The sequence below is a fragment of the Carcharhinus amblyrhynchos genome, unplaced genomic scaffold (genome assembly GCF_965287045.1).
Source record: "Carcharhinus amblyrhynchos unplaced genomic scaffold, sCarAmb.v2.hapA scaffold_37, whole genome shotgun sequence".
Classification (NCBI taxonomy): Eukaryota; Metazoa; Chordata; class Chondrichthyes; order Carcharhiniformes; family Carcharhinidae; genus Carcharhinus; species Carcharhinus amblyrhynchos.
In genome coordinates, this window is record NW_027649778.1 from 5,634,343 (window position 1) to 5,661,595 (window position 27,253).

The window sequence follows — 27,253 nt, forward strand, 5'->3', positions numbered from 1 at the left end:
TACCTCGCATTAAGTTGATCTTTCTCTACATCCTAGCTATGACTGCAACACTACATTCTGCACTCTCTCATTTCCTTCTCCATGAACGGTATGCTTTGTCTGTATAGCACACAAGAAACAATACTTTTCACTGTATGTTAGTACATGTGACAATGATAAATCAAAACAAGTCAATCAGATCCAGGAAATACCAAACAGGCTGAATTCAATTTTCAGGTTTTGTTAGCGCTCTGCCCTCTGACCATCGAGGTCGTGCGTTCAAGCCCCACTCCGGCACTTTGAGCCAATAATAATGCGGGCAAATATTCTTCAGCAAAGGTGGGGTCACCTTGGAGGCCATGGAGAGGTGCAGATGACCCTCAACTGTCTTCCCACACCAATCACCCCTCCTAAGAAAGTCGCTGGTGTGCAGAAGAGAAATATTCAAGATAAGAAGCTTTAGATTTAGCAGTCCAGAGTAACAATGGCCAGAATTCTCTGGCCGTTCACATCCTGTCACAGCCGCAAGCGAGAGCTTGGTGCTCAGGATGAGCTCAGAGAATCCTGCCTAATATCTTTCTGCTGATTATTTTGTGGCAATGTAAATAGACAAAGAGGTTGAACCTGCTGAAGGTTGAATCATGACTTGATACACCTGTACCACAACTGTCTGCTTTCCTCATAGACTTGTCTGGGCATCTAGAAAGCGGGGCTTTCCAACTGCAAATTATGCAAAGCAGCCCTAACAGCTAGGCCTCACAGGTGTCACAGACAATAGGATTGTTGGCAGACAGGGAAGGACAACCCACACCCTGTTTTAAATGATTATTTTGCAACTTTTCACAAGTGGAATGTCCTCGAGGCTCACCTGTTTTCTGAGGCTGGCCTTTTCATCACCTGGTTGAACAGTGGTGCTTGCTTTCAGGTTGGCCAATGGGAGTGAGGGACAAAACTCAAGAAGTGGAGAGGGGGTGGCCTGGTGGTAATCCAGAAACTCAGCTAATGTCCTGGGGACCCGGGTTCAAATCCCGCCACGGCAGATGGTGGAATTTGAATTCAGCAAAAAGTATCTGGAATTAAGAATCTACTGATGACCGTGCAACCATTGTCGATTGTCGGAAAAACCCATCTGGTTCACTCATGTCCTTGAGGGAAGGAATTCTGCTGTCCTTATGTGATCTGAACTACATGTGACTCCAGAGCCATAGCAAAGGTGGCACGGTGGCACAGTGGTTAGCACTGTTGCCTCACAGCGCCAGGGACTCAAGTTTGATTTACAGCTTGGGTCACTGTCTGTGGAGTCTGCACATTCTCCCCGTGTCTGCATGTGTTTCCTCCGGGTGCTCTGGTTTCCTCACAGAGTCCAAAAGATGTGCTGGTTAGGGTGAATTGGCCATGTTAAATTCTCCCTCAGTGTACCCAAACAGGTGCCAGATTGTGACGACTAGGGGAATTTCATAGTAACTTCATTGCAGTGTTAATGTAGCCCGACTTGTGACTAATAAATAAACTTTAAAACTTTAACTTCCTTTACTTTAGAACTGATTGACTCAGAACTGCTCTCTGAACAAGGGCAACTAGGAATGGGCAATAAATGCTGGCCAGCCAGCGACACCCATGTCCCACGAATGAATAAAAAAAATCCCCAAATCTCTCAGGACAAAGCAGCCCCACTTGATCGCGGCACCCCATCTACCGTCTTAAACATTCACTCCCTCCATCATTTATGCAGAGTGGTAGCAGTGCGTACCATCTACAAGATGCGCTGCAGCAACTCACCAAGGTTCCTTCGACAGCACCTTCCAAACCTGTGACCTCCACCATCTGGAAGGACAAGGGCAGCAGGTACCTGGTAACACCACCGCCTGCAAGTTCCCCTCCAAGCCACACACCATCCTGACTTGGAAGTGGCCAGAGACATCCACGTCCCATAAATAAATGATAAAAATAGATTAACCATTTCATCCGAAAGATGGAACCTCTGACAGCGCAGCACTCCTTCCATATGACACTAAAAGAATAGCCACAACCCTTTGATCCTACACATTAGTAGATGCTTTCCACGTGATCTCTGAATGAGGTTTGGTGTGGGGTATCAGGATGTTGTACCTTTGGTTGATTTTCTACCCCCTCCCCCACAACTGCCCCCGCCAACACTCTTCCTTAACCTGCAGATAAACAAATTTGCATACCCTGTCCTAACTCAAACCTCTAGCTGAGATGGATGGCACAGTGGTTGGCACTGCTGCCTCACAGCTCCAGGGACCCGGGTTTGATTGCCAGATTGGGTCACTGCCTGTGCAGAGTTTGCACATTCTCCCCTGTGTCTGCGTGCGATTCCTCGGGTGCTCTGGTTTCCTCCCGTAGTCCAAAGATGTGCGGGTTAGGTTGATTGGCAATGCTAAATTGCCCCTCAGTGCCCCAAAGATGAGGGCAACACAGTGGCACAGTGGTTAGCACTGGTACCTCACAGTGGAAGGGACCTGGATTCGATTCCAGCTTTGGGTCACTGTCTGTGTGGAGTTTGCACATTCTCCCCACGTGTGCCTGGGATTCCTCCGGGTGCTCTGGTTTCCTCCCATAGTCCAAAGATGTGCGGATTAGATTGATAGGCCATGCTAAATTGCCCCTTAGTGTCCCGAAGATATATAGGTTAGGGAAATTAGATACATGGGGTTACGGGGTAAACTTAGTAAGAGTTAATGCAGACTCAATAGGCTAAATGACCTCCTTCTGCAGTGTTATGCTTCCCTTTTCCCTCTCTGTCCTCCCTCGCCATCCCTCAGTCTCTGCCGTTCTTTGTGTGGGGAAACACTTCGACCATGATCTCAGGCCCTCGGGTCTGGAACTCTGCATGTCCCTCCCAGAAGGAAACAAACCAGCAACAGTACGGAAATGAGAATACTGGTCCGAACTGGACTTGTATACCTTAAAATGAGACACCAGTAAAAACAGGGCAACTGGTGCAAACTGTTGGTGTGATCCTCATCACTCACGAGGGGATCCCATGGTGGGTCACCCCCCCCTCCTGACTCACTCGGGGATTCTGGTGTTTGACCCGTGATACAGCGCAGGGCTGAAACATCTGGTCCCTGAATGAACATGACTGAGGGTAAGTCTGCGTCACTGAGGCCACACACACACAACAAAACCACAAGAGACACAGTTTTGGTTGGTTCCAGCTACATTTCCGTCACCTGGCAACGGCAACAAGCTGTAAGCAACAAGCAGTCCCCTCCCAACCGCCCTCAAAAAAAACAAAATTTCCCAAGCGCTGCAGTCCCAGGTGGGTACGGGCCTGGTGCCAGGTTTTTGCCCACATTGTGAATCTCAGACAAGGAATGTATAAAACGCTGTGCTATTGGAACTTCTGCTCCTGGGCATTAGACAGAGGGTGGGTATGAGGTGGCGGGGGGCGGAGGCGGGGTGGGTGCAGGCTGTTGGAGGTGGTGGAAAATTCCTCAGGGAACCCCCTTCCCCCCCCATCTTCCCCCCTCCTCTTCCTTCCCTTTCCCATGGAAACTGCAAATAGCGTGGAACTCTGCACAAGGGTAGGATTGGTGAGAGGTGTGATGCAACCTGCAGTCAATCAGCCCCAGTGTGGCTTTTCAAAATCCCTTCCATGGTTAGGTGCATATTGGTTACCTGTCCTGTAATTGCCCCTTGAACTGAGTGTCTCGCTTGGCCATTTCAGAGGGGCAGAGTCAACCGCATTGCTGTGACTCTGGATTCCACCATGTAGGCCAGACCGGGTAAGGATGGCAGATTTCCTTCCCTAAAGGAGCATTAGTGAACCAGATGTGTTTTTACAACAAAACAAAATCATAGTTGTCATGGTCACCATCGCTGAGACGAGCTTTCAGTTCCAGATTTATTAACTGAATTTAAATTTCATCAGCTGCTGCAGTGCGATTTGAACCCATGTCCCTCGAGCAGTAAGCTGGGCCTCTGGATTGCTGGGCCAGTGACATTACAAACACACCACACCATTGTGTCCCACACATTCAGCAAGAGTGGAACTGTTTCCAGTTCCCACCCCGTAAGGAGAAGGGGTAGAACACTGGAAAATCAAAGGGGTGGGGCTGGGTAAGATGCTCTTTCGGAGAGTCGGTGCAGACTCAATGGGCTGAATGGCCTTCTTCTGCACTGTAGGGATTCTACAGCTCTATGGGAGCTTGGTGAGCCTGTGATTCCCCCTTACCCTCTCCATGGCAACACCTTGGCCAATTGGAGTCAACTTACCAACCAGTCCGCACCCTTATCTTCTGCGATATAAACTGACTTGCTCATTTGAAATTTGGTATTCTCGTGTTTGTCCTGATGAGTGCAAGATGAAAAACTTCGACAGCATGTCTCTCTTTCAGCAAACTCCTATTTCTGTTCGACTGTTAATTGATATATCCTTTGACTCATTAAAAAGCACACAGGTACAAACCTGATCTCTTACCGATGCAATCCACCGATAGCAACTTCCCATACAGCCTTACCTTGTGCCGGCTTGCTCCCTGTTAAACTAGGTTACCGCTTCCATCCTGAGCGCTGCTCTATGTGGGACAGCCCTGTCACTGAACTAAATTTACAGCAGGAGGAATCAAGGACCAAGGAGGAAAACAGGAGGCAAACCAGGCAGAATTAGACCCTCCCCTGCCAGAGTCTAGATACATGATCTAAAAAAAAACACATAAGGGTTAGTCCAGGGGTTACTGATTGAAAGACACTGGATTAATACTGGATGATGGATAATTACACACTCAAAGAACAAAGTACATTACAGTACAGGAACAGGCCCTTCAGCCCTCCAAGCCTGCACCAACCGTGCTGCCCGACTGAACTAAAACCCCCTACCCTTCCGGGGACCATATCCCTCTATTCCCATCCTATTCATGTATTTGTCCAGATGCTCCTTAAAACTCACTATCGTATCTACACCCACTACCTCCCCCGGCAGTGAGTTCCAGGCACCCACCACTCTCTGTGTAAAAAAAACTTGCCTCATACATCTCCTTTAAACCTTGCCCCTCGCACCTTAAACCTGTGCCCCCGCCTAGTAATTGACTCTTCCACCTTGGGAAAGAGCTTCTGACTATCCACTCTGTGCATGCCCGTCATAATCTTGTAGACTTCTATCAGGTCGCCCCTCAATCTCCGTCTGTCCCTGCCACACTCTCTTCCATAGTTTTTTTTTCTCTAACCCCTTCACCTGTACGAAGGATGTTTCTAACCTGGAACAAAAACAGAGCAGGGTTTGTGGGGACAGGCCCTGAGGGATTGTGGTCAGTGTAGACTCGATGAACCTCCTGTGTAGGGATTCTATGATTCAGATAAAAGCAAGATACTGCAGATCCTGGAATCCGAAACAAAAACAGAAAACAAAAACTGCAGATCTGACAGCATCTGTGGAGAGAGAATAGAGCCAACCTTTCGGGTCTGACTGACCCTTTGCCAGGATTGCTATTTATCTCTTTCACCCTGTCCACCTTCATTGCTTTCTGTAATGACTTCAATCAGGACATTAAGGTTGGCCTATTGGAATATGAACTCCCCGATTAAGGAGTCAATTGATGGGCCAATCGGGGAGTCTTTTCCTTGTATTTAACTGGGAGTGTCAGTTCCTCTGGCACTCTGGAAGGTAGACTGTAGACTGAAAGCACTCTGTGTACTGTTGTTGGAATTGTAAATAAAAAGATTTTGATGAAGGGACTTCTAACTCCAAGAACTTATTATTTTTTGATTTGCTTTATTATTGTCACATGTATTAACCTGTGGTATTGAAAAGTATTGTTTCTTGTGAGCTAAACAAAGCATACTGCTCGTAGGGAAGGAAACAAGCGAGTGCAGAATGTAGTGTTACAGTCGTACCTAGGTAATAGAGAAAGATCAACTTAGTGTGAAATAAGTCCATTCAAAAGTCTGATGGCAGCAGGGAAGAAGCTGTTCTTGAGTCGGTTGGTATGTGATCTCAGACTTCTGTATGTTTTTCCTGACTTAATAAGGTGGAAGAGAGAATGTCCGGGGTGCGTGGGGTCCTTAATTATACTGGCTGCTTTGCCGAAGCAGCGGGTAGTATAGACAGAGTCAAGGGATGGTTTGTGTGATGGATTGGGCTACATTCACAATCTTTTGTAGTTCCTTGTGGTCTTGGGCAGAGCAGGAGCCCATACCAAGCTGTGATACAACCAGAAAGAATGCTTTCTATGGTGCATCTGTAAACTTTGAGAGTCGTAGCTAACATGCCAAATTCCCTTAGTCTCCTGAGAAAGTAGAAGTGTTGGTGTGATTTCTTGACTATAATGTTGGCATAGGGGGGGATCAGGACAGGTTGTTGGTGATCCAGACACCTAAAAACTTGAAGCTCTCGACCCTTTCTACTTTGCCCTCGTTAGTGTAGACAGGGGCATGTTCTCCTTCATGCTTTCTGAAGTCGATGACAATCTCCCTCGTTTACCCTTCCCATTTCCCTCCTGGTGTAAGAGCTCTGTCGAAGGATCACCCAGACTCGAAACTTGGGGTCTATTCTCTCTCCACAGATGCTGAGATTTTCTGAGATTTGTTTTTCTTCTGTTTTTGTTTCAGATTCCAGGATCTGCAGTATTTTGCTTCTGTCTGAGTTATAGAAGCCATAGAATCCCTACAGCACAGAAGGGTGGCCATTTGGCCCATCCAGTCTACATTGATCACAATCCCACCCAGGGCCTATCCCCACAACCCCATGCATTTACCCTAGCTAGTCCCCCTGACACTAAGGGACAATTTAGCATGGTCAATCGACCTAACCCGCACATCTTTGGAATGTGGGAGGAAACTGGAGCACCCGGAGGAAACTCACGCAGACACGGGGAGAACGTGCAGACTCCATACAGACAGTGACCCAAGCTGGGAATCGAACCTGGGTCCCTAGTGCTGTGACGCAGCAGTGCTAACCACTGTGCCACCATGCTGCCCACATGAAAACTGGAAAGGTGCAAAAAAAAATTTGCATGGATGTTATCGGGACTGGAAGGATTGAATTATAAGGAGAGGCTGGATAGGCTGGGACTTTTTTCCCTGGAGCGTCGGAGGATGAGGGGTGACCTTATAAAGGTTTATGAAATAAACGGGGAAGTAGATAAGGTGAATAGCCAAGACTTTTTTTCCCCAGGGTAGGGGGACGTCCAAAACTAGAGGGCATAGGTTAAAGGTGAGAGGGGAAAGGGAGCAGAGGGGCAACTTTTTCACACAGAGGGTGGTGTGTGTATGGAATGAGCTGCCAGAGGGGGTGGTAGAGATGGGAACAATTACACCATTTAAAAGACATTTGGACAGGAACATGGATGAGAAAGGTTTAGAGGAATATGGGCCAAACACAATACGCACACACCTGTATGTCCACAATACACACACACCTGAGTAGAAAGGTATTGCATTGCCACGATACACAGACAAATGGGACCAGTTCAGTTTAGGAAACTTGGTCAACATGGACGAGTTGGGCCGAAGGATATATATCTCTATGTGATTGTATGACCTGGTCCCTCTCCATCGGACGATTGGGCTGGGGGGGAGTCGGCGGTTACTCTGTGTGTCAGAGGTGCCCTTTTTCAGATGTGACACTTATCCGTCTGCCCTCTCACTTGGACTTAAAAAAATCCAATGCCACTTTTCGAAGAAGAGCTGGGGGAGGGAAGGGGGGAGTGTCTGCCCCAGAGCCCTGTCCAATATTTATCCCCAACCAACCTTTTAAAAATAGATGTAGATTAGATGGATTAGCCATGGGAAATATGGTTACGGGGATAAAAGTTAAAAAGTTTATTTAAAGTTTATTTTTTAGTCACACATAGGCTTACATTAACATTTCAATGAAATTACTGTGAAAATCCCCTAGACGCCACACTCCGGCGCCCGTTCAGGTACACTGAGAGAGAATTTAGCACGGCCAATGCACCCTAACCAGCACGACTTTCGGTCTGTGGGAGGAAACCCATGCAGACATGAGGAGAATGTGCAAACTTCACACAGACAGTGACCCAAGCTGAGAATTGAATTCAGGTCCCTTGCACTGTGAGGCTGCAGTGCTAACCGATAGGATTGTAGGACAGGTGGAGGGTGTAGGCCAGGGTAAGACCTTCTGTCAGAGAGTCAGTGCAGATCCGATGGGCTGAATGGCCTCTTCTACACTGTAGGGATTCTCCGATTGCACACACCGGGAGATTGACCTTCCATTCTTGTAGACTCCAGGCCAATGCTGGAGGGTTGGCAGATCCATCCCTTACCCCTGACCCCTGAAAACCTTGTCACACATTCTTACCCCCACTTTATGTGTCCCCCACCCCAGCCGCCCTCCCCCCCCCACCCCCCCCCCCACCCCCCCCACCCCCCCCCCACCCCCCCCCCCACCCCCCCACCCCCCACCCCCCACCCCCCCCCCCCCCACCCCCACCCCCCCCCCCCCCCCCCCCCCACCCCCCCCCGACCATTACTGCCAGCTGCCTCATATAACCAAGATTTGGAACGATGCACGTTGCTTCAAATGTGGGTCAGTGAAGAGATGGACCCTCCTTATCTTCCCCGTTACCATGGCTACACCTGGTGTGTGGTCAGCCCCCGCAATATGCTTCACAGGACGTGGAGGAGGTGGTGTCTGTCTCCTTTTGAAAGGTTCACCTTGCACTTCGCAGTTTCAATACTGAAATCTCTGAGTTTCCCAGACCTCAGGGATGCCACAAATGCAACCTAAATCTTCACTGATATCATAAAATCATAGAATGCAGAAGGAGGCCACTTGGCCCATCGAGCCTGCACTGACAACAATTCTATCCCTATCCCCACAACCCCACATATTTACTCTCCTAGTCCCCCTGACATTAAGGGGCAATTTAGCATGGTCAATCAACCTAATCCGCACATCTTTGGACTGTGGGAGGAATCCGGAGTACCCAGAGGAAACCCATGCAGACATGGGGAGAATGTGCAGACTCCGCACAGACAGTGACCCAAGCCAGGAATCAAACCTCTGTCCCTGGCTGTGTGAGGCAGCAGTGCTAACCACTGTGCCACCATGGCGCTCTTATAAGTTTAAAGTTTTTCTTATTTATTAGTGTCACAGAGGCAGGGCAGTAGCACAGTGGTCAGCACTGCTGCCTCATTGTGCCAGGGACCCAGGTTCAGTTCCCAGCTTGGGTCACTGTCTGTGTGGTGTTTGCATGTTCTCCCCATGTTTGTGTGGTTTCCTCCGGGTGTTTCGGTTTCCTCTCACAGTTTGAAAGATATGCTGGTTAGATGCATTGACCCAAACAGGTGCCGGAATGTGACAACTAGGGGAATTTCACAGTAACTTCATTGCAGTGTTACTGTAAGCCTTACTTGGGACACTAATAAATAAACTTTTTAAAAACTTAACAAGTAGGCCCAGATTAACACTGCAATGAAGTTACTGTGAAAATCCCCTAGTCGCCACATTCCAGCGCCTATTTGGGTACACTGAGGGAGAATTTAGCATGGTCAATGCATCTAACACACACATCTTTCAGACTATGGGAGGAAACTGGAGTCCCAGAGGAAACCCATGCAGACACTGGAAGAACATGCAGACTCCACTCAGACAGTGAGCCAAGCCGGGACTTGAACCTGGGTTCCCAGTGCTAGAAGGCTGCACTGCTAACTACTTTGCCACCATGCCACAGAACTGTTTGTGATGCAGAATAAAATACTCTGTGTGCATGCGTGAGAGTGTGCGCATGTGCTAGTGGGGATGGTGAGGGGAGTTTAAATTCTGTATCCCAGGTAGTCTCTTTGGCCAAGCAATGTTGGGGGCAGGCAGGGTGTAGTACAGGAGGTTTTGGGTTGGGGAAAAGGCGTAGGGGGAAACACAATCACGCAAGTATGTAAAGTTGTTGACAGGATTTCCAGCTAAAATCAGCAGGGAGAAATGTAAGGGGAGGAGGAGGAGGAGGAGGTGGGCCGGGGTGGGGGGACACACAGGGGAGGATGGGGGGCTGGAGTGGTGGGTGCAAACCACCAGGAACTTACCCCACTGTGAAGACACAGGGCTTGTTTTAATCTTTCCCACAAGGGACAGCAGTGAAAGACTGAACTGCAGGTTCAAATGCTCTGATCAACAGAATATAGAAGCTGTAGAATGACTACAATGCAGAAGGAAGCCAATCAGCTCACTGAGTCTGCACTGACTCTCTGAAAAAGCAACATACCCAGGCCCATCATCCTCTCCCCTTCCTTCTCCTTAACCCATTTACCACGGCCAATCCACCTAATCTGCACATCTTTGGACACTAAGGAGGAATTTAGCATGGCCAATCCACATAACCTACATATCCTTGGAAACTAAGGAGCAATTTAGAATGGCCAATCCATCTAACCTACACATCTTTAGATACTAAGGGGCAATTTACATCGTCAATCCACCTAACCTACACATCCTTGGACACAGGGGGGCAATTTAGCATGGACAATCCACCTAACCAGCACATCCTTGGAAACTAAGAGCAATTTAGTGTGGCCAATCCACCTAACCTGCACATCTTTAGACACCAAGGGGCAATTTAAATGGTCAATCCACCTAACCTACACATCCTTGGACACTAGGGGGCAATTTAGCATGGCAAATCCACCTACACCTAACCTACACATCTTTTGGATACTAAGGGACAATTTAGCAAGCTCCATCCACCTAACCTACACATCCTTGGACTGTAAGAGGAAACTGGAGCATCCAGAGGAAACCCAAGCAGACATGGGGAGAACATGCAAACTTCACACAGACAGTGAGACAGTTACCCAAGGCCGGGAATTGAACCCGGGTCTCTGGCACTGTGAGGCAGTAGTGCTAATCTCTGTACTGCCATGCCATATTATCTGCACAATCACCCGAGGACAGGGGCAGGGAGGGAGGATGAACAGGACTTGGTGTGAGTTAGGATACGGACAGCAGAGCTTTACATAAGATCAAGAGTACGGAGATGGGAGAGGGAATTTGCCAGGACAGCGTTAAAACAGTGACAACCCCCACCCCGCTCCGTTTTCCATATTTAATCTGGCTACAGCATAGGAACAGGAGGAGGCCATTCAGCCCCATAAGCCAGTTCTGCCATTCATGGCTGATCTGTGACCTAACTCCATATCCTCACCTTTGCCCCATATCCTTTAATAGCTTTGGTTAACAAAAATCTATCCATTTCTATTTTAAAATTAACAACTGATTGGTCCTTGTGCGGCCAAATTCCCCTCCAATTCGATTTTCAAGTTTGCTGAGGATAGCACCATAGTGGGTTGGATCTCAAACAACGACGAGACAGAGTACTGTCTTGTCCCTCCACCACCGACGCTCAGTAGCAGCAGTGTGTACTATCTACAAGATGCACTGCAGAAATTCACCAAAGATCCTTAGACGACACCTTCCAAACACACGACCACTTCCATCTAGAAGGACAAAGGGCAGCAGATACATGGGAACGCCACCACCTGCAAGTTCCACCTCCGAGTCACTCGCCATCCTGACTTGGAAATATATCAGCTGTTCCTTCACAGTCGCTGGGTCAAAATCCTGGAATTCCGCCCCCCCGCTCCAATGGCATTTTGAGTCAACCCACAGAACGTGGACTGCAGCGATTCAAGCAGACAGCTCATTACCACCTTTTCAAGGGGCAACTAGGGATGGGCAATAAATGCTGGCCTAGCTAGCGACACCCATGTCCCACAAATGAATATAAAAATATATTCTTTTTATTGAATTCAAATTCCACCATCTGCTGGATTCGAACCCAGGTCCTCAGAACATTAGCTGAGTTTCTGGATTAATAGTCTAGTAATAATAATACGAGGGCATCGCCTCCCTTGGCAGAGTTTTGGGCAGACGAGAGATGTCTCTCACCAACTTGGTGGTTGTCCAGTGGATGTTGAAGTCTGTCTTGGTGTGGGTCCCTGGGGACAGCCCATGAATCCCTGCGTCAAAGAGCTGCTTGGGATGAACCTTGATGCCCTAAAGCTTCTCAGTCCATCACGCAAACCAGCCTCCCAGCCACTGACTCTTCCCCCTGCCTTTGGAAAAGCAGCAGCATAATCGAGCACCCCCACGCACCCCGCACACACTGCCTGGAATTTTACCAGCCTGCCTGCCACAGGAATTTTAGTGGGCAAGGGGCGGAGCAGGGGAAGGTCTGTGGACCTCAGGCAGGATTTTGCGGTTTTGAGATGAGCGAGGCTGTAAATCGTGGCCCCTCTCTTCCACCTCCTGTTGGGAAAAAGATACAAAAGTCTGAAGTCATCTACCAATTGACTCAAGAACAGCTTCTTCCCTGCTGCCATCAGACTTTTGAATGGACCTAACTCACATTAAGTTGATCTTTCTCTACACCCTAGTTCTGACTGTAACACTACATTCTGCACCCTCTCTTTTCCTTCTCCCTTATGTAGAATAAAATCCCAACAGTACAGAAGGAAGCCATTTGGCCCATCAAGCCTGCACCGACAACAATCCCACCCCATCCCTGTAACCCCACATATTTACCCTGCTAATCCCCCTGAAACTAGGGGCAATTTAGCATAGCCAATCCACTTAATCTGCACATCTTTGGACTGTGGGAAGAAACCGGAGCACCCAGGGGAAACCCACGCAGACACAGGGAGAACATGCAGATTCCACACAATGACTCGAAGTCAGAATTGAACCTGGGTCCCTGGCACTGAGGCAACAGTGCTAACCACACAGTGCTGTCCCTGTACCATGTACCACATGAACAGTATGCTCTGTCTATACAGCACACAACAAACAATACTTTTTACTGTATCCCGATACATGTGACAATAATAAATCAAATCAAATCCCACAGGGCCTCGCGGATGCCAAATGCGGACCACCAGCTGATGGACTTGTGTTCCCAGCTGTTTCCCAACGCGCCTGCGATCGGGAATGGAATGTTGCAATTCTGGAATCTCTGCTGCATCAGCTGAGACTCAGCAACACACTCTTAGCAAAGACAGGCAACTCCCTACTGTCTGATTGTGTTTCCTTTGACCGCAGTTAACAAGTAGGTTATCACACCTTCAATCCTTTAGTCCCATGTGAAGCATCTGCATTTCTAGTGCACCTTTTTTGTCTCCTCTCTCTGTGAAACGAGTGGCACAGTGATTAGCATAGCTGCCTCACAGCGCCAGGAACCTGGGTTCAATTCTGGCCTTGGCTGACAAAAAAGATCTAGGGGTACAGGTTCATAGCTGCTTGAAAGTGGAGTCACAGGCAGACAGGGTAGTGAAGAAGGCATTTGGCATGTTTGGTTTCATTGGTCAGAACATTGAATACAGAAGTTGGGACATCTTGCTGAAGTTCTATGAGACATTGTTAAGGCCACACTTGGGACATTGTGTACAGTTCTGGTCACTCTATTATAGAAAGGATATTATTAAACTAGGAAGAGTGCAGAAAAGATTTACTAGGATGCTACTGGGATCTGATGGTTTGAGTTATAAGTAGAGACTGGAAAGACTGGGACTTTTTTCCCTGGAATAGAGGGCACAGGTTTAAGGTGAGAGGGGAGAGATACAAAAGAGTCCAAAGGGGCAATTATTTTCACACAGAGGACGGTGAATGTCTGGAATGAGCTGCCAGAGGTAGTAGTAAAGGCTGGTACCATTTTGTCTTTTAAAAAGCATTTAGTTACATAGGTAAGATGGCTATAGAGGGATATGGACCAAATGCAGGCAATTAGGGCTAGCTTACGGGTTAAAAAAAGGGGTGGTGTGGATAAGTTGGGCCAAAGGCCCTGCTCCCGTGCTGTAAACCTCTGTGACTCTATGACTGACTGTGTGGGATGTGCACGTTCTCCCCATGTGGGTTTCCTCCCACAGTCCAAATGTCTGCATGTTAGCTTGATTAGCCATGATAAATTGACCCTTAGTGTCCAAAGATGTGCGGGTTAGGTGTATTGGTTAAGTGCCAAACTGTCCTGTAGTGTCAGCGGAATTAGCAGGGTAAATACATGGGGTTATGAGGATAGGGCCTGGTTGGATTGTTGTCAGTGTAGGTTCAATGGGCTGAATGGCCTCCTTCTGAACTGTAGGGATTCTATGATTTGTAAAAATAGGAAACAAGTGACCAAAAGAGGTAGATTTAAAGGGGTATCTTAAAGGAGGAGAGAGAAGTTTAGGGAGGTATTTCAAGAACTTGGAGCTGCCAAAGGTGAGATAATTGGTTCAGAGTCACGGGGTGCAAGGCAAAACCAGTCTGAAAGATGTGCTGATTACAGTGCACTGACCGTGCTAAATTTTCCCTTAGTGTACCCGAACAGGCGCTGGAGTTGGCGACTAGGGAATTTTCACAGTAACTTCATTGCAGTCTTAATGTAAGCCTTCTTGTGACTAATAAATAAACTTTAAACTTAGGAAGGGAAGCGTTGCACTTGTATTCTGTGCAGATGTTCTGAACAGATAGATAACTGAGTTACAGCACAGCTACAGAATATTTCATATCACCCACAATATGTTTATCTTTATTGAACCAAAGAGAAAATGCCGGAAAATCTCAGCAGGTCTGGCAGCATGTGTAAGAAGAGAAAAGAGCTGATGTTTCGAGTCCAGATGACCCTTTGTCAAAGCTAAAAGGCAGAGAAAGTGGGAGATATTTATACTGCAGGGGGAGGGAATGAAAAATGAGTCATAGCCACAGAAACCAGGGGAAAGGCTGCTGATGGCAGCTAATAGAATAAAGGGTGTGAATGGGCAAACGGCAGAGAAGCTGAACTCAGAGGGGAAGCTGTGACAGGTGAAGATGTGGCGGAGAGGGGAGAGATGGGTGGGAGAGAGGTAAAATTGAGAAAAGGGGGGAAAAGGGAAGCAAAGGGGGAGAAAAGGTAAGAAAAGAGGAGATAAAAAGGGGGAGGAGAGTGGAGGGGGGACGCAGAAAGAAAAATAAAGAAAGACAACAAAGAAATAAAAGGTAGGAGAGAACAGTAAAAAATTAAACAAAACAGAATGAAAACGGAGGGGTGGAGGTGGGGTAGAGCAAATCATCTGAAGTTGTTGAATTCGATGTTGAGACCGGAAGGGTGTAAAATGCCGAGCCGGAAGATGAGATGCTGTTCCTCCCGTTTGCGTTGAGCTTCACTGGAACATTGCAGCAGGCCAAGGACAGACATGTGGGCATGGGAGCAGGATTGTGTGTTAAAATGGCAACAACCGGAAGGTCAGGGTCCTGATTGTGCACAGACCGAAGGGTACTCAGTAAGGTGATCACCCAGTCTACGCTGGAACTGGAAAGTTCTGATCAGAACTTTGGGAAGCTGCCATGGGAGAGGTGTTATAGAGTTCCTTCTGATTTTTCTGATCAGAACTTTCCACTCACCTGATGAAGGAACAGCATTCCGAAAGCTTGTGGGTTTACTATCAAATAAACCTATTGGACTTTAACCTGGTGCTGTGAGACTTCTTACTGAGTTTACCCCAGTCCCACACTGGCATCTCCACATCATGCCTCACAGCGCCAGGGACCCGGGTTCAGTTCTGGCCTCGAGTGACTGTGGGGCTTGTACATTCTCCCCGTGTCTGCGTGGGTTTCCTCCACGTGCTTCAGTTTCCATCCACTCTCCAAAGACCTGCGGGTTAGGTGGATTGGCTGTGCTAAATTGCCCCTTAGTGTCAGTGGGATTAGCTAGCGTAAATACATGGAGTTAGGGTTCTGGGTGGGATTGTGTACATGGAGTTAGGGTTCTGGGTGGGATTGTGGTCGGTGCAGACTCGATGGGCCAAATGGCCTCCTTCTGCACTGTATGATTCTATTCTTATAAGCCACTCGGATCCAGGACAATTAGGGAGAGGCAACAAATGCTGGCCTTGTCAGCGACACCCACATCCCAAAGAATGTAAGAAAAAAAATCACCATAGCAACTGATGAAATAAAATTCAGCGAATTAAATGAATTCAGAATAAATTCGAATTCAAGGAGGGGGGAATGGAGAGGGATGGAGGGGGCAAGGGCAAAGAGTGAGGGGGAACAGGGAGGTTCACCTTCAGCAGGGTCAGATGATCCCAGCGGTAAGGTGTGGAAAATCTTGACCATTCTCTGCAAATTATCACATTGCTGCCCGTGGGAGTCTGCTGTGTGCAAATTGGCAGTTATGTTTCCTGCATTATTGACTATACTAGTTCACAGAATCTCTACTTTGCAGAAGGAGACCATTTGGCCCATCAAGTCTGTACCAACCACAATCTCACCCAGGCCCTATTTCCCTCACCCCACACACTTATCCTGCTAATCCCCCTGATACTAAGGGTCAATTTAGCACGGCCAATCAACCTAACCCGCACACCTTTGAACTGTGGGAGGAAACCAGAGCACCCGGAGGAAACCCACGCAGACACGGGGATAACATGCAAACTCCACACAGACAGTGACCTGAGGCTGGAGTTGAATCCGGGTCCCTGGCGCTGTGAGGCAACAGTGCTAATCCACTGTGCTACCGTGCCGCACATATACCATACTATATGAGGTATGTTATTGCCATCCCGAATTGCCCTGAAACTGAGTGGCTTATAAGTATAGAATCATAGAATCATGCAGCATAGAAGGAGGCCATTTGGCCCATCGAGTCTGCACTGACCACAATCTCCATATATTTATTCTAGCTAATTGCCCTGATACTAAGGGGCAACTTAGCGAGGCCAATCCACCTAACCCACACATCTTTGAAGTGTGGGTGGAAACCGGATCACCTGGAGGAAACCCATGCAGACACAGGGAGAACATGCAAACCCCACAGTCACTCGAGGCCAGAATCGAACATGGGTCCTTGGCGCTGTGAGGCCACCGTGATGTGCATATATCATATTGTAAGAGGTATGTCAAATTGATATATCCGGCAGTCATGAAAGACGCTATATAAATGCAACGGTCCTCTGAAATGCCCAAATCTATCAGTCCAAAGATGTGCAGGTTATGTTGATTGGCCATGCTAAAAATTGCCCTTAGTGTCCTAAGATGCATAGGTTAGAGGGATTAGTGGGTAAATATGTAGGGATGTAGGGGTAGGGCCTGGGTGGGATCGTGGTTGGTGCAGATTCGATGGACCGAATGGCCTCTTTCTATATTGTAGCGTTTCTATGATTTCTATCGAACAGCTACAAACTAAGGTTAACCCAGTACCTGGAGAAGTGGGCAGCATGGGCTCATTGACCCAAAAAGCGCTGGAGTGTGGCGACTGGGGGAATTTCACAGTAACTTCATTGCAGTGTTAATGTAAGCCTTAGTTGTGATTAATAATTAAACTTTATTTCGAAGGCCTTTTAACTTTAGATTGGTAAATCTGATTTGAGTTGGCAGAATTGAAGTCCTATCAATCAGATTATTTCCTGGTTTGGTGATGTATGTGTGAGCTTGGGTTCTGAAATTGAAAGTAAAAGTCCATTTCCAACACACTTCTCCATTCCTGCGCCGAGTGCTGCTTTAAGGATGAGCCGAGGCTCCAGCGCTGGCTTTGACCGTCACATCACCATCTTTTCACCCGAGGGGAGACTCTACCAAGTCGGTAAGTAACTTCCAGCTTTCTCCCCGCTTCCAGCCTCCCAGAGACTTTGAGCTAAAGTCTGTGTTGCAGATTCTTTGCTACAATCAGTCCCCTGAGTGTAACAAGATGCGTGATTGACAGGCGACTTGTCCAATGACAGGGCAGATCCGCCTGTCAAGCCCTGTGTTTCATCCAATCAGCGCAGAGGATGGGCGGTACCTTGCTTGATTGACACGTTCGGATTTCTAGCCATTTTCTGTCTAGCCATTTGTATTTTGCAAAGTCTTTATCTCTTAAAGATTTGGGAGCTACGTTAAGTGGCTTAATTAATTCCATCAAGCATCAGGAAAAAGGACATTTCAAACCATCCTTTAGCCAGATTCTTGCAGAGTTAGACAAAGGTGTTGCCAAAATCATCACTTTCTCTTCTGGAATTTGGAAAAACCCTCTATTCCACCAAGATTTGGGAATTACTGTTATTCACTTATTAATGTCTGCTACTTCCCTTAAAAAACGGAGGGGCGGCACGGTGGCACTGTGGCTTCACAGCTCCAGGGACTCAGGTTTGATTCCCAGCTTGGGGCACTGTCTGTGTGGAGTTTGCACATTCTCCTCGTGTGTGTGTGGGTTTCCTCCGGGTGCTCCAGATTCCTCCCACAGTCCAAAGATAGGGTTAGGTTGATTGGCCAGGCTAAAAATTGCCCTTAGTGTTCTGACGTGCATAGGTTAGAGGGATTAGTGGGTAAATATGTAGGGATATGGGGGTAGGGCCTGGGTGGGATTGTGGTTGGTGCAGACTCGATGGGCCAAATGTCCTCTTTCTGCACTGCAGCATTTCTATGGTTTTCCTGAATGAGTTTAGACTGAAAGTGACCGAGCAGATTCTCACAAGAATGGGAGGTGAACTTATTGCATTCTGAGTCAGGGGTGTTGACAGGGCGGATGCTGAAAGGACAGGGTGCCTAGATTGAGGGGAGACTAAATAAGAGCTTCTCCACTGAAGACAGAGATCATAGAATCCCTACAGTGCAGCAAGTAGGCCATTTGGCCCATCAAACCTGCACTGACAACAACCCACCCAGACCCTATCCCCACGAATTTACCCTGCTAGTTCCCCCTCAACACTAAGGAGCAATTTAGCATAACCAATCAACCTAACCCGCACATCTTTGGAGTGTGAGAGGAAACCGGAGCACCCGGAAGAAACCCATGCACACAAAGAGGGAACGTGCAAACTCCACGCAGGCAGTGACCTGAGCCAGGAATCGAATTCTGGTCTCTGACGCTGTGAGATAGCAATGCTAACTACTGTGCTGCTGGTAGTGGGGATCTGGAACTTATTGCCTGAAAGGGTGGCTGATACCCTTAATGTTTAAGAAGTTTTTTTATTCATTTGTGTGGCATGGACGTTGCTGGCTGGGCCAGCATTTATCACCCATCCCTAGTTGCCCTTGAGAAGGTGGTGGTGAGCTGCCTTCTTGAATCGCTGCAGTCCATGTGCTGTGGGTTGACCCACAATGGCATGGGAAGGGAATTCCAGGATTTTGACCCAGCAACTGCGAAGGAACGGCTGATATATTTCCAAGTCAGAACGGGGGTGGCTTGGAGGGAAACTTGCAGATGGTGGTGATCCCATGTATCTGCTGCCTTTGTCCTTCTAGTGGTCATGGGTTTGGAAGGTGCTGTCTAAGGATCTTTGGTGAATTGCTGCATTGCATCTTGTAGATAGTACACACTGCTGCTACTGAGCGTCAATGGTCAGCTGTGCACTTGCGATGCCAAGTATACAATGGACCAAGTGCTGGAAAATGGAATTAGAGTATTTGGGTGGTTTGTCTTTGACCAGCGCTGATGTGATGGGCTGAAGGGCCTTTTTTCTATGGTATATACCTCTGTGACTCTATCCGTGGTTGGGTCTGGAATGCACATTCAAGAGGGCGCTAGATGATTACTTGAATAGAAACACTAAATCAGGATGCTCCTTCAGCGAGCCAGTGCAGACACGGTGGGCCTCATGGCCTCCTTCTGTGCTGTAACAGTGCTGTGGTTTTGTGAGAGGAGGAGGAGAATTTTCTACATCACAGAGAGTCTGTGGGAATCTCTCCACCAGGAAGCAGTGAGGGCTGAGTCATGAATATAATCTCAGCTGAATTAGACAGATTTGGATTGCAAGAGTCTGGTAGGGGAGCAGATAGTGGAGTTGAGGTCACAGTCAGGTCAGCCATGATCGTATCGAATGGCAGAGCAGATTTGAGGGCTAAATGGCCGACTACTGCATTAATATTCAGCCCATTTTAATGGCTGAACTTTTATTTTTATTCCCATCAGCCAAGTTTGAAATCTTGTCCACCTCCATGCACAGAAAAAGTGCAGTCAGTGTCCCCCTCACCTCCATTCAGGATTGCCAACTCTCCAGGATTGCCCTGGAATTATGAAAATTAATATCCTCTATTAGAATAGAATCATAGAATCCCTATTCAGCCCATCGAGTCTGCACTGACAACAATCCCACCCAGGCCCTATCCCCATAACCCCACATATTTACTCTACTAATCTCCCTGATGTCCCCCTAACACTAAGGAGCAATTTAGCATGGCCCAATCCACCTAACCCGCACATCTTTGGAGTGTGGGGGGAAACTGGAGCCCCCAGAGGAAACCCATGCAGACATGGGGAGAACATGCAAACTCTGAACAGACAGTGACCCAAGCCGGGAATTGAATCCGGGTCCCTGACACTGTGAGGTAGCCGTGCTAACCACTGTGCCACCGTGCCGCCTGAATGCTCTGATGAAGAGCCTCCTTTTGCACTGTGGAGATTCTATGAAAAGTTACGAGAAAATTATTGGGATATTCTTAATCATATGTAATAAATATATTCATATAGCTGGCTGCAGAATGTTTATATTGTATGTAGGTAGCACTCTCTCAGACAGCAAGGTGACGCGGTGGTTAGCACTGATGCCTCACAGTGCTAGGGACCCAGTTTTGATTTCAGCCTTGGGTGACTGTCTGTGTGGGTTTCTTCTGGGCTGCAGGAGGTTACAGATAAAGGGGGGGTTTTGGGGACTGGAGGAGGTTACAGAGATAGGGAGAGTTGTGGGGACTGGAGGAGGTTACTGAGATAGTGAGGGTCACGGGGGGGCTGGAGGAGGTTACAGAGATAGGGAGGGGGCATAGGGCTGAAGGAGGTTGCAGAGATAGAGAGGGGTATAGGGCTGGAGAAGGTTACAAATAGGGAGGGATGTAGGGCTGGAGGAGGTCACAGAGATAGGGAGGGGATGTAGGGAGCTGGAGGAGGTTACAGAGATAGGGAGGGTTGTGGGGTTTGAAGGAGTTATAGAGCTAGGGAGGGTTACGGGGGCTGGAGAAGGTTTCAGAAATATGGAGGGGGTATAGGGCTGGAGGAGGTTACAGAGATAGGGAGGGGTGTAGGGCTGGACAAGGTTGCAGAGATTGGGAGGGGGTGTAGGGAGCTGGAGGAGGTTTCAAGTTGTGGGAGCTGAAGGGGGTTATGGAGATAGAGGGGTGTAGGGCTGGAGGAGGTGACAGAGATAGGGAGGGTTGTAGGGCTGGACAAGGCTGCAGAGATCGGAAGGGGGTGTAGGCTGGACGTTACAGAGGTAGAGAGGGAGTGTAGGGAGCTGAAGGAGATTACAGAAATAGGGAGGGGATGTAGGGAGCTGGAGGAGGTTACAGAGATAAGGAGGGGGTGTCGGGGCTGGAGGAGGTTACAAGATAGGGATGGGTGTAGGGCTGGAGGAGGTTACAGAGATAGGGAGGGATGTGGGAGCTGGAGGAGGTTTCAGAGATAGCGAGAGTTGTCGGGGTTGAAGGAGGTTACAGAGATTGGGAGGGGGTGTAGGACTGGAGGAGGTTTCAGAGATAGCGAGAGTTGTGGGGGTTGTAGGAGGTTACAGAGATTGGGAGGGGGTGTAGGACTGGAGGAGGTTACAGAGCCAGGAAGGGGTGTCAGGAGCTGGAGGAGGTTTCAGAGATAGCGAGAGTTGTGGGGGCTGAAGGAGGTTACAGAGATTGGGAGGGGGTGTAGGACTGGAGGAGGTTACAGAGCTAAGTGGTGTCAGGAGCTGGAGGAGGTTTCAGAGATAGAGTTGTGGGGGCTGAAGGAGGTTATGGAGATAGGGAGGGGTGTAAGTTTGGTGGAGGGTTCAGACAAACATAGCCATCGGTAACAATAATAAAATGACAACAGACAAATAAATAACATCACCAGCAACAACGGAATCAAATATATATGAATAACTGAGATTGACTGAGATTAAAACATGGTTGATTGTGGTTAATTTGTTTAAATAATCTTTGTACTGTGCCATTAATGAACTGTTAATGTATCAGTCTTTAATAGGCAATCTCCACAAGTACACACACCCCACACCTCGGGAAGGGAAATTCCTGACTTAAAATGCCAACTTTGTGGAGAGGGGAGACTGCTTGCTGTGAAGATTGTTCTTTGCAGACACTCCTTTCAGTTAATTATTAGCATTAGGCTTGTAACGCAGAATGTTTACACCTATTTTCTGTTACTCTAGAGACCCAGCAATGAAGGTTCCTGGATTTCCAGGAAGCATTGTGGCCATGGGGAAACTTTAACCAATCGCATTACACTAATAAACTTCCTACTCGTACCGGTTGATCCTTGCTTGAGCTTTGACCTTGAGGTGAACTTTCTACCTCAGCCTGCACCATTACTAACACCACCATTTTCCACCGCAGTATCATCACCCCAGATCACACCTATCTCAGTTCATCTTCCCCTGAAAGCCTCAGCTTTTTTATGGATAGAATTCCCCACAGTGCAGGGGCAGCACGGTGGCACAGTGGGTTAGCACTGCTGCCTCACAGAGCCAGGGACCGGGGTTTGATTTCCAGCTTGGCTCACTGTCTGTGTGGAATCTGCACATTCTCCCCGTGGCTGCATGGGTTTCCTCCGGGTGCTCCGGTAACCCAAACAGACACCGCAGTGTGGCAACTAGGTAATTTTCACAGTAACTTCATTGCAGTATTAATGTAAGCCTACTTGTGACGCTAATAAATAAACTTAAACTTAGAAAGAGGCCATTCAGTCCATCAAGTCTACACCGACTTTCTGACAGAGTATCTTACCCCAGGTCCTCTCCCCCCACCCTATTCCTGTAACCCCACACATTTACCATGGCCAATCCACCTAATCTACACATCTTGGGACACTGAGGAGCAATTTAGCATGGCCAATCCATCTAACCCACACACCTTTGCAGTGTGGGAGGACACCCATGCAGACACAGGGAAAATGTACAAACTCCACACAGGAATTGAGCCTGGGTCCCTGGCAGTGTGAGACAGCAGTGCTAACTACTGTGCTGCCATGAGCCTAGTGTAAGGATGATTAACAGGAGGATTAAATGTGTGGGGTTAATGGAATAGGGCCTGGGTGGGATTGTGGTTGGTACAGACTTGATAGGCAGAATGGCCTCCTTCTGTACTGTAGGGATTCTATGATTACTGGCCTTGCCTTCAGCTGCCTGGAATTCTATCCCACTTTCCACCTCTCTCTCCCTCATTTTCCACCTTTATGATGCTACGTCTAACCTTCCTCTTTGACCAAAGAACACCTTCCCTGATTTCTCCTGACTAGGCTCTATGTCATATCTTGCTTTATAAAGTCCCTACAAAGCACCTTGGGATCTACCTATCGTTAATGGTGCTAAATAAACAGAAGTTGTTTTCTAAAGAGATCGTTCTGATGATTTGATTTGATTTCTTATTGTCACATGTATTGGGATATAGTGAAAAGTATTTTTCTTGCACGCTATACAGACAAAGCATACTGTTCATAGAGTACATAGGAGAGAAGGAAAGGAGAGATTGCAGAATATAGTGTTACTGTCATAGCTAGGATGTAGAGAAAGATCAACTTAATATATGGTAGGTCCCTTCATAAGTCTGATGGCAGCAGGGAAGACGCTGTTCTTGAGTTGGTTGGTACGTGACCTCAGACTTTTGTACCTTTTCCCCGACAGAAGAAGGTGGAAGAGAGAATGTCCGGGGTGTGTGGGGCCCTTGATTATGCTGGCTGCTTTTCCAAGGCAGTGGGAAGTGTAGACCGAGTCAATGGATGGGAGGCTGATTTGCGTGATGGGCTACGCTCTCAACCCCTTATAGTTTCTGGCAGTCTTGGTCAGAGCAGGAGCCATACCAAGCTGTGATACGTCTGTAAAGGATGCCTTCTATGGTGCATCAGTAAAAGTTGGTGAGAATCATATTGGAGTTTCCTTAGCCTCCTGAGAAAGTAAAGGTGTTGGTGGGCTTTCTTAACTAGAGTGTCAGCACGGGGGCGATGAGGACTGGTTGTTGGTGGCCTGGACACCTAAAAACTTGAAGCTCTCAACTCTTTCTACTTCTTTCCTGTCGATGTAGACAGGGGCATATCCTCCACTATACTTCCTGAAGTCGATGACAATCTCCTTCGTTTTGCTGAAATTGAGAGATAATTGTCGTCGCACCATTTCATCTGAAGTTTTGAAATTGTCTATATATAGCTTACTCAGAAGATTGAAGATACAGGGTAATCCAGACTAACATGCCCTGTGTAGTACTGCGGGAGTGCTGCACTGTCAGAGGGTCCGTCTTTCAAGGTGAAACATTTAATAAGGTCCCGCCTGTCCTGGAAGTGGCCTGAAAGGTCCAACAGCATTATCTGAAGAAGAGAGGAGGGAGATTCTCCTGAGGGTCCTGTCTAATACTTATTCCTCAATCAATATCCCAAAAAAGTAAGGAAGATGTCTAGATAATTTAGGAGGAGAGTTAAGATGTTTGCGCATGAGATACGATGGTGGGGGGAGGGATGTGAGGAAGAATGCGAGTGGTAGTGACCTGGAACTCTCTGCCCATGAGGCTGGTGACAGCAAAGACAGCCAATGATCTCAGAAGGAAATCAGATGGGCGTTTGAGGGAAATAAAATTGCAGCCATACGGGGATAGAACAGGGGGACTGGGGAATTGTTCTACAGGGATCCATCATGGACTCAATGGGCCGAATGGACTCCTTCTGGCCATAATAACTCTATGGGCAGGATTTTATAGCCTCGCTTAAGTCGAGACGCGAAAATCTCACCCGAGGTCAACATACCTTTCCATTATAGAATCACAGAATCCCTACAGTGCAGGAGGCCATTCGGCCCATTGGGTCTGCACTGACAATAATCCCACCCATGCCCTATCCCCATAACCCCATGCATTTACCCTAGCTGGTCCCCCTGACACCAAGGGGCACTTTAGCACAGTCAATTCACCTAACCCACACGTCTTTTAGACTATGGGAGGAAACTGGATCACCTGGATGAAACCCATGCAGACATGGGGAGAACATGCAGAGTCCACACAGACAGTGATCCAAGCCGGGAATCGAACCTGGGTCTCTGGTGCTGTGAGGCAGCAGTGCTAACCACTTTGCGGTGGAATTCTGGCATATGATTTCAAATAAGGTCCCGGAACCCATTTTAGTTCAGCCGCCAGCCATTGTTGTGTTTCTGGAAGGACAATATCACATGGTTAACATGGTCCAATCATGAAGGCAGGAGGAACTTTACGATCACACAACTCCTTTCACTGGCTCAGGTTGTGATTTTGCCTGAGGAAAATGGTGTGGATTAAAACGCCAAAAAATGGGCTTGTCCAAAGTTTTTGCTGCCATGTTACCCGATTGAAATTGGCCGCTGTGGGTGCAGGCCGTACTGTTCCTTTCCGGGCTTGTTCCTCTTGGATCATTTTCACACTGACTAACCAGCTCATTGGCTCTTTTCAGAATATGCTTTCAAAGCTATTCACCAGAGTGGCCTGACAACGGTGGCCGTGAGAGGAAAGGATTCTGTCGTCGTTGTAACACAGAAGAAGGTGACGGTGGGTACAGACATCTTTTACATCCCTCTCTCATGGTCTCTCTTGCTCTCTTTCTCTCTCTCTCTCTGCCTCATACTCTCTCTGTCTCTCTCGCTCTGTTTCTCCCTCTCTTGCTGTCTCTCTTTCTCTCTCTCACACACACACACACACACACACTCTCTCTCCCTCTTACACTCTCTTTCTCTCTCTCTGCCTTTCTCTCTCTTTCTCGCCTCTCTCTCTCTGTCCTTCTCCCTCTCTCTGCCTCTCTTTCTCTCTGCCTCTCATGCTCTCCCTGCCTTTCTCTCTCTCTCTCTGTCTCTCACTCTCTCTGTCTCTTTCTCTCTCCCTCTCAATCCCTGTTGTTCATTCCTTCTCTTTCTCCCTCTCTTTCTCCCTTTCTTTTTCCCTCTCTTTCTCTCTCTCTGTCCCTCTCTCTGTTCCTCTCTCTCTCCCCCCCTCTCTCTCCCTCTCGCTCTGCCTCTCTTTCTCCTTCTCTTTCTCCCTCTCTTCCTCCCTCTCTCTCTCCCTGTCTTTCTCTCTCTCTGCCTCTCCTTCTCTCTGCCTTTCATGTTCTCCCTGTCTCTCTCGCTCTGCCTCTCTTTCTCCCTTTCTCTCTGCCTCCCTTTCTCCTTCTCTTTCTCTCTCTCTCTCTTCCTCCCTCTCTCTCTCCCTGTCTTTCTCTCTCTCTCCCTCTCTGCCTCTCCTTCTCTCTGCCTTTCATGTTCTCCCTGTCTCTCTCTCTCTGCCTCTCTTGCTCTTTCTCTCTCTCTCTCTCAATCGCTGACTCTGGTGGGAGTCCAGTTCCATGTGCATAATAACAACAACAATTTGCATTTTTGTAGCACCCTTTACGTGTTCATCCCCAAGTGCTTCAGCAGAGCTGTAGTCTGACAAAACGATGCATCAGAGGATTATGAGCGGATGGGGGGGGCTGGGGGTGAGGGATTGGAGGTTTGGGGGGGGGCGGGGCGGTGACAAAAAGCTTGGTTGAAACATGGGTTTCAGAAAAGGAGAGAGGTTAGTGTCAGGATTAAGTGAGAGGTTACCAGGCCACCATTGGCTGTGGCGGGGACAAGGGGAGTGTGACAGGACCAGTGTCAGAGGGGGCTTGTGTTGGAAGAACAGAAGAGTGTGGAGTGAGGCGGAAAGAAACTTAAAGCCAAAGATGAGGAACACCCATCTGATGTCCCAATCGCCACTCGTTAAACCCAGATGGTGACAAACTCATTTAGTGTTTGTAGAAACTTGCTGTGTGTAACCCTGCTAACTGACGTAGCAACAGTAACTGCACTCCAAAATAATTCATTGGCTAAGAACCACTTGCGAGGATGTAGAGGGCGCTATGTGAATGCAAATTTGTTCTTTCCGCAGACTTTGTCTGGGAATTAAAGCCTTATTTTCTTTTCATCACAATTTGCTTGACGATTTACTAGTTGCAAAAATGTAAAAATGTAAAGTTTATATATTAGTGTGGCAATTAGGCTTACATTAACACTGCAATGAAGTTACTGCAAAAATCCCCTAGTCGCCACACTCCAGTGCCTGTTCGGGTACGCTGAGGGAGGATTTAGCATGGCCAATGCACCTAATCAGCATGTCTTTCAGATGTGTGTAGGGATGGTCTGGAGGTTTGGGGTGTTGTCAGCGGGGGGGGATGGTTGGGAGGACAGTCATGGGCTGGTTGAGGGGGGGAGGACAATTGTAGGGTAGGCATAGTTGGGAGGGGGTGGGTATAATTGGGAGTGGAGGGGGTCTTGTGAATTTTATGTTTTAAAGTTTATTTATTAGTGTCACAAGTAGGCTTACATTAACACTGCAATGAAGTTACTGCGAAAATCCCCTAGTTGCCACACTCCAGCGCCTGTTCAGGTACACTGAGGGAGAATTTAGCACGGCCAATGCATCCTA

At 47.9% G+C, this 27,253-nt stretch overlaps 1 protein-coding gene across 2 annotated transcripts in view; it reads left to right on the plus strand.

Moving 5' to 3' along the window:
- Positions 1 to 27,253, plus strand: part of LOC145362283 (proteasome subunit alpha type-6-like) — a 77,102-nt gene that overhangs the window by 39,372 nt on the left and 10,477 nt on the right. The window contains exons 1-2 of one of the 2 annotated variants that reach the window (XM_080218369.1): positions 17,345 to 17,486; positions 25,269 to 25,363. In XM_080218369.1, the coding sequence (XP_080074495.1) occupies positions 17,411 to 17,486; positions 25,269 to 25,363 (171 nt within the window). In that variant the 5' untranslated portion in view covers positions 17,345 to 17,410. Of the gene's footprint in view, positions 1 to 17,344; positions 17,487 to 25,268; positions 25,364 to 27,253 lie in introns of those variants that run through there. The other variant, XM_080218370.1, reaches the window with a different exon arrangement.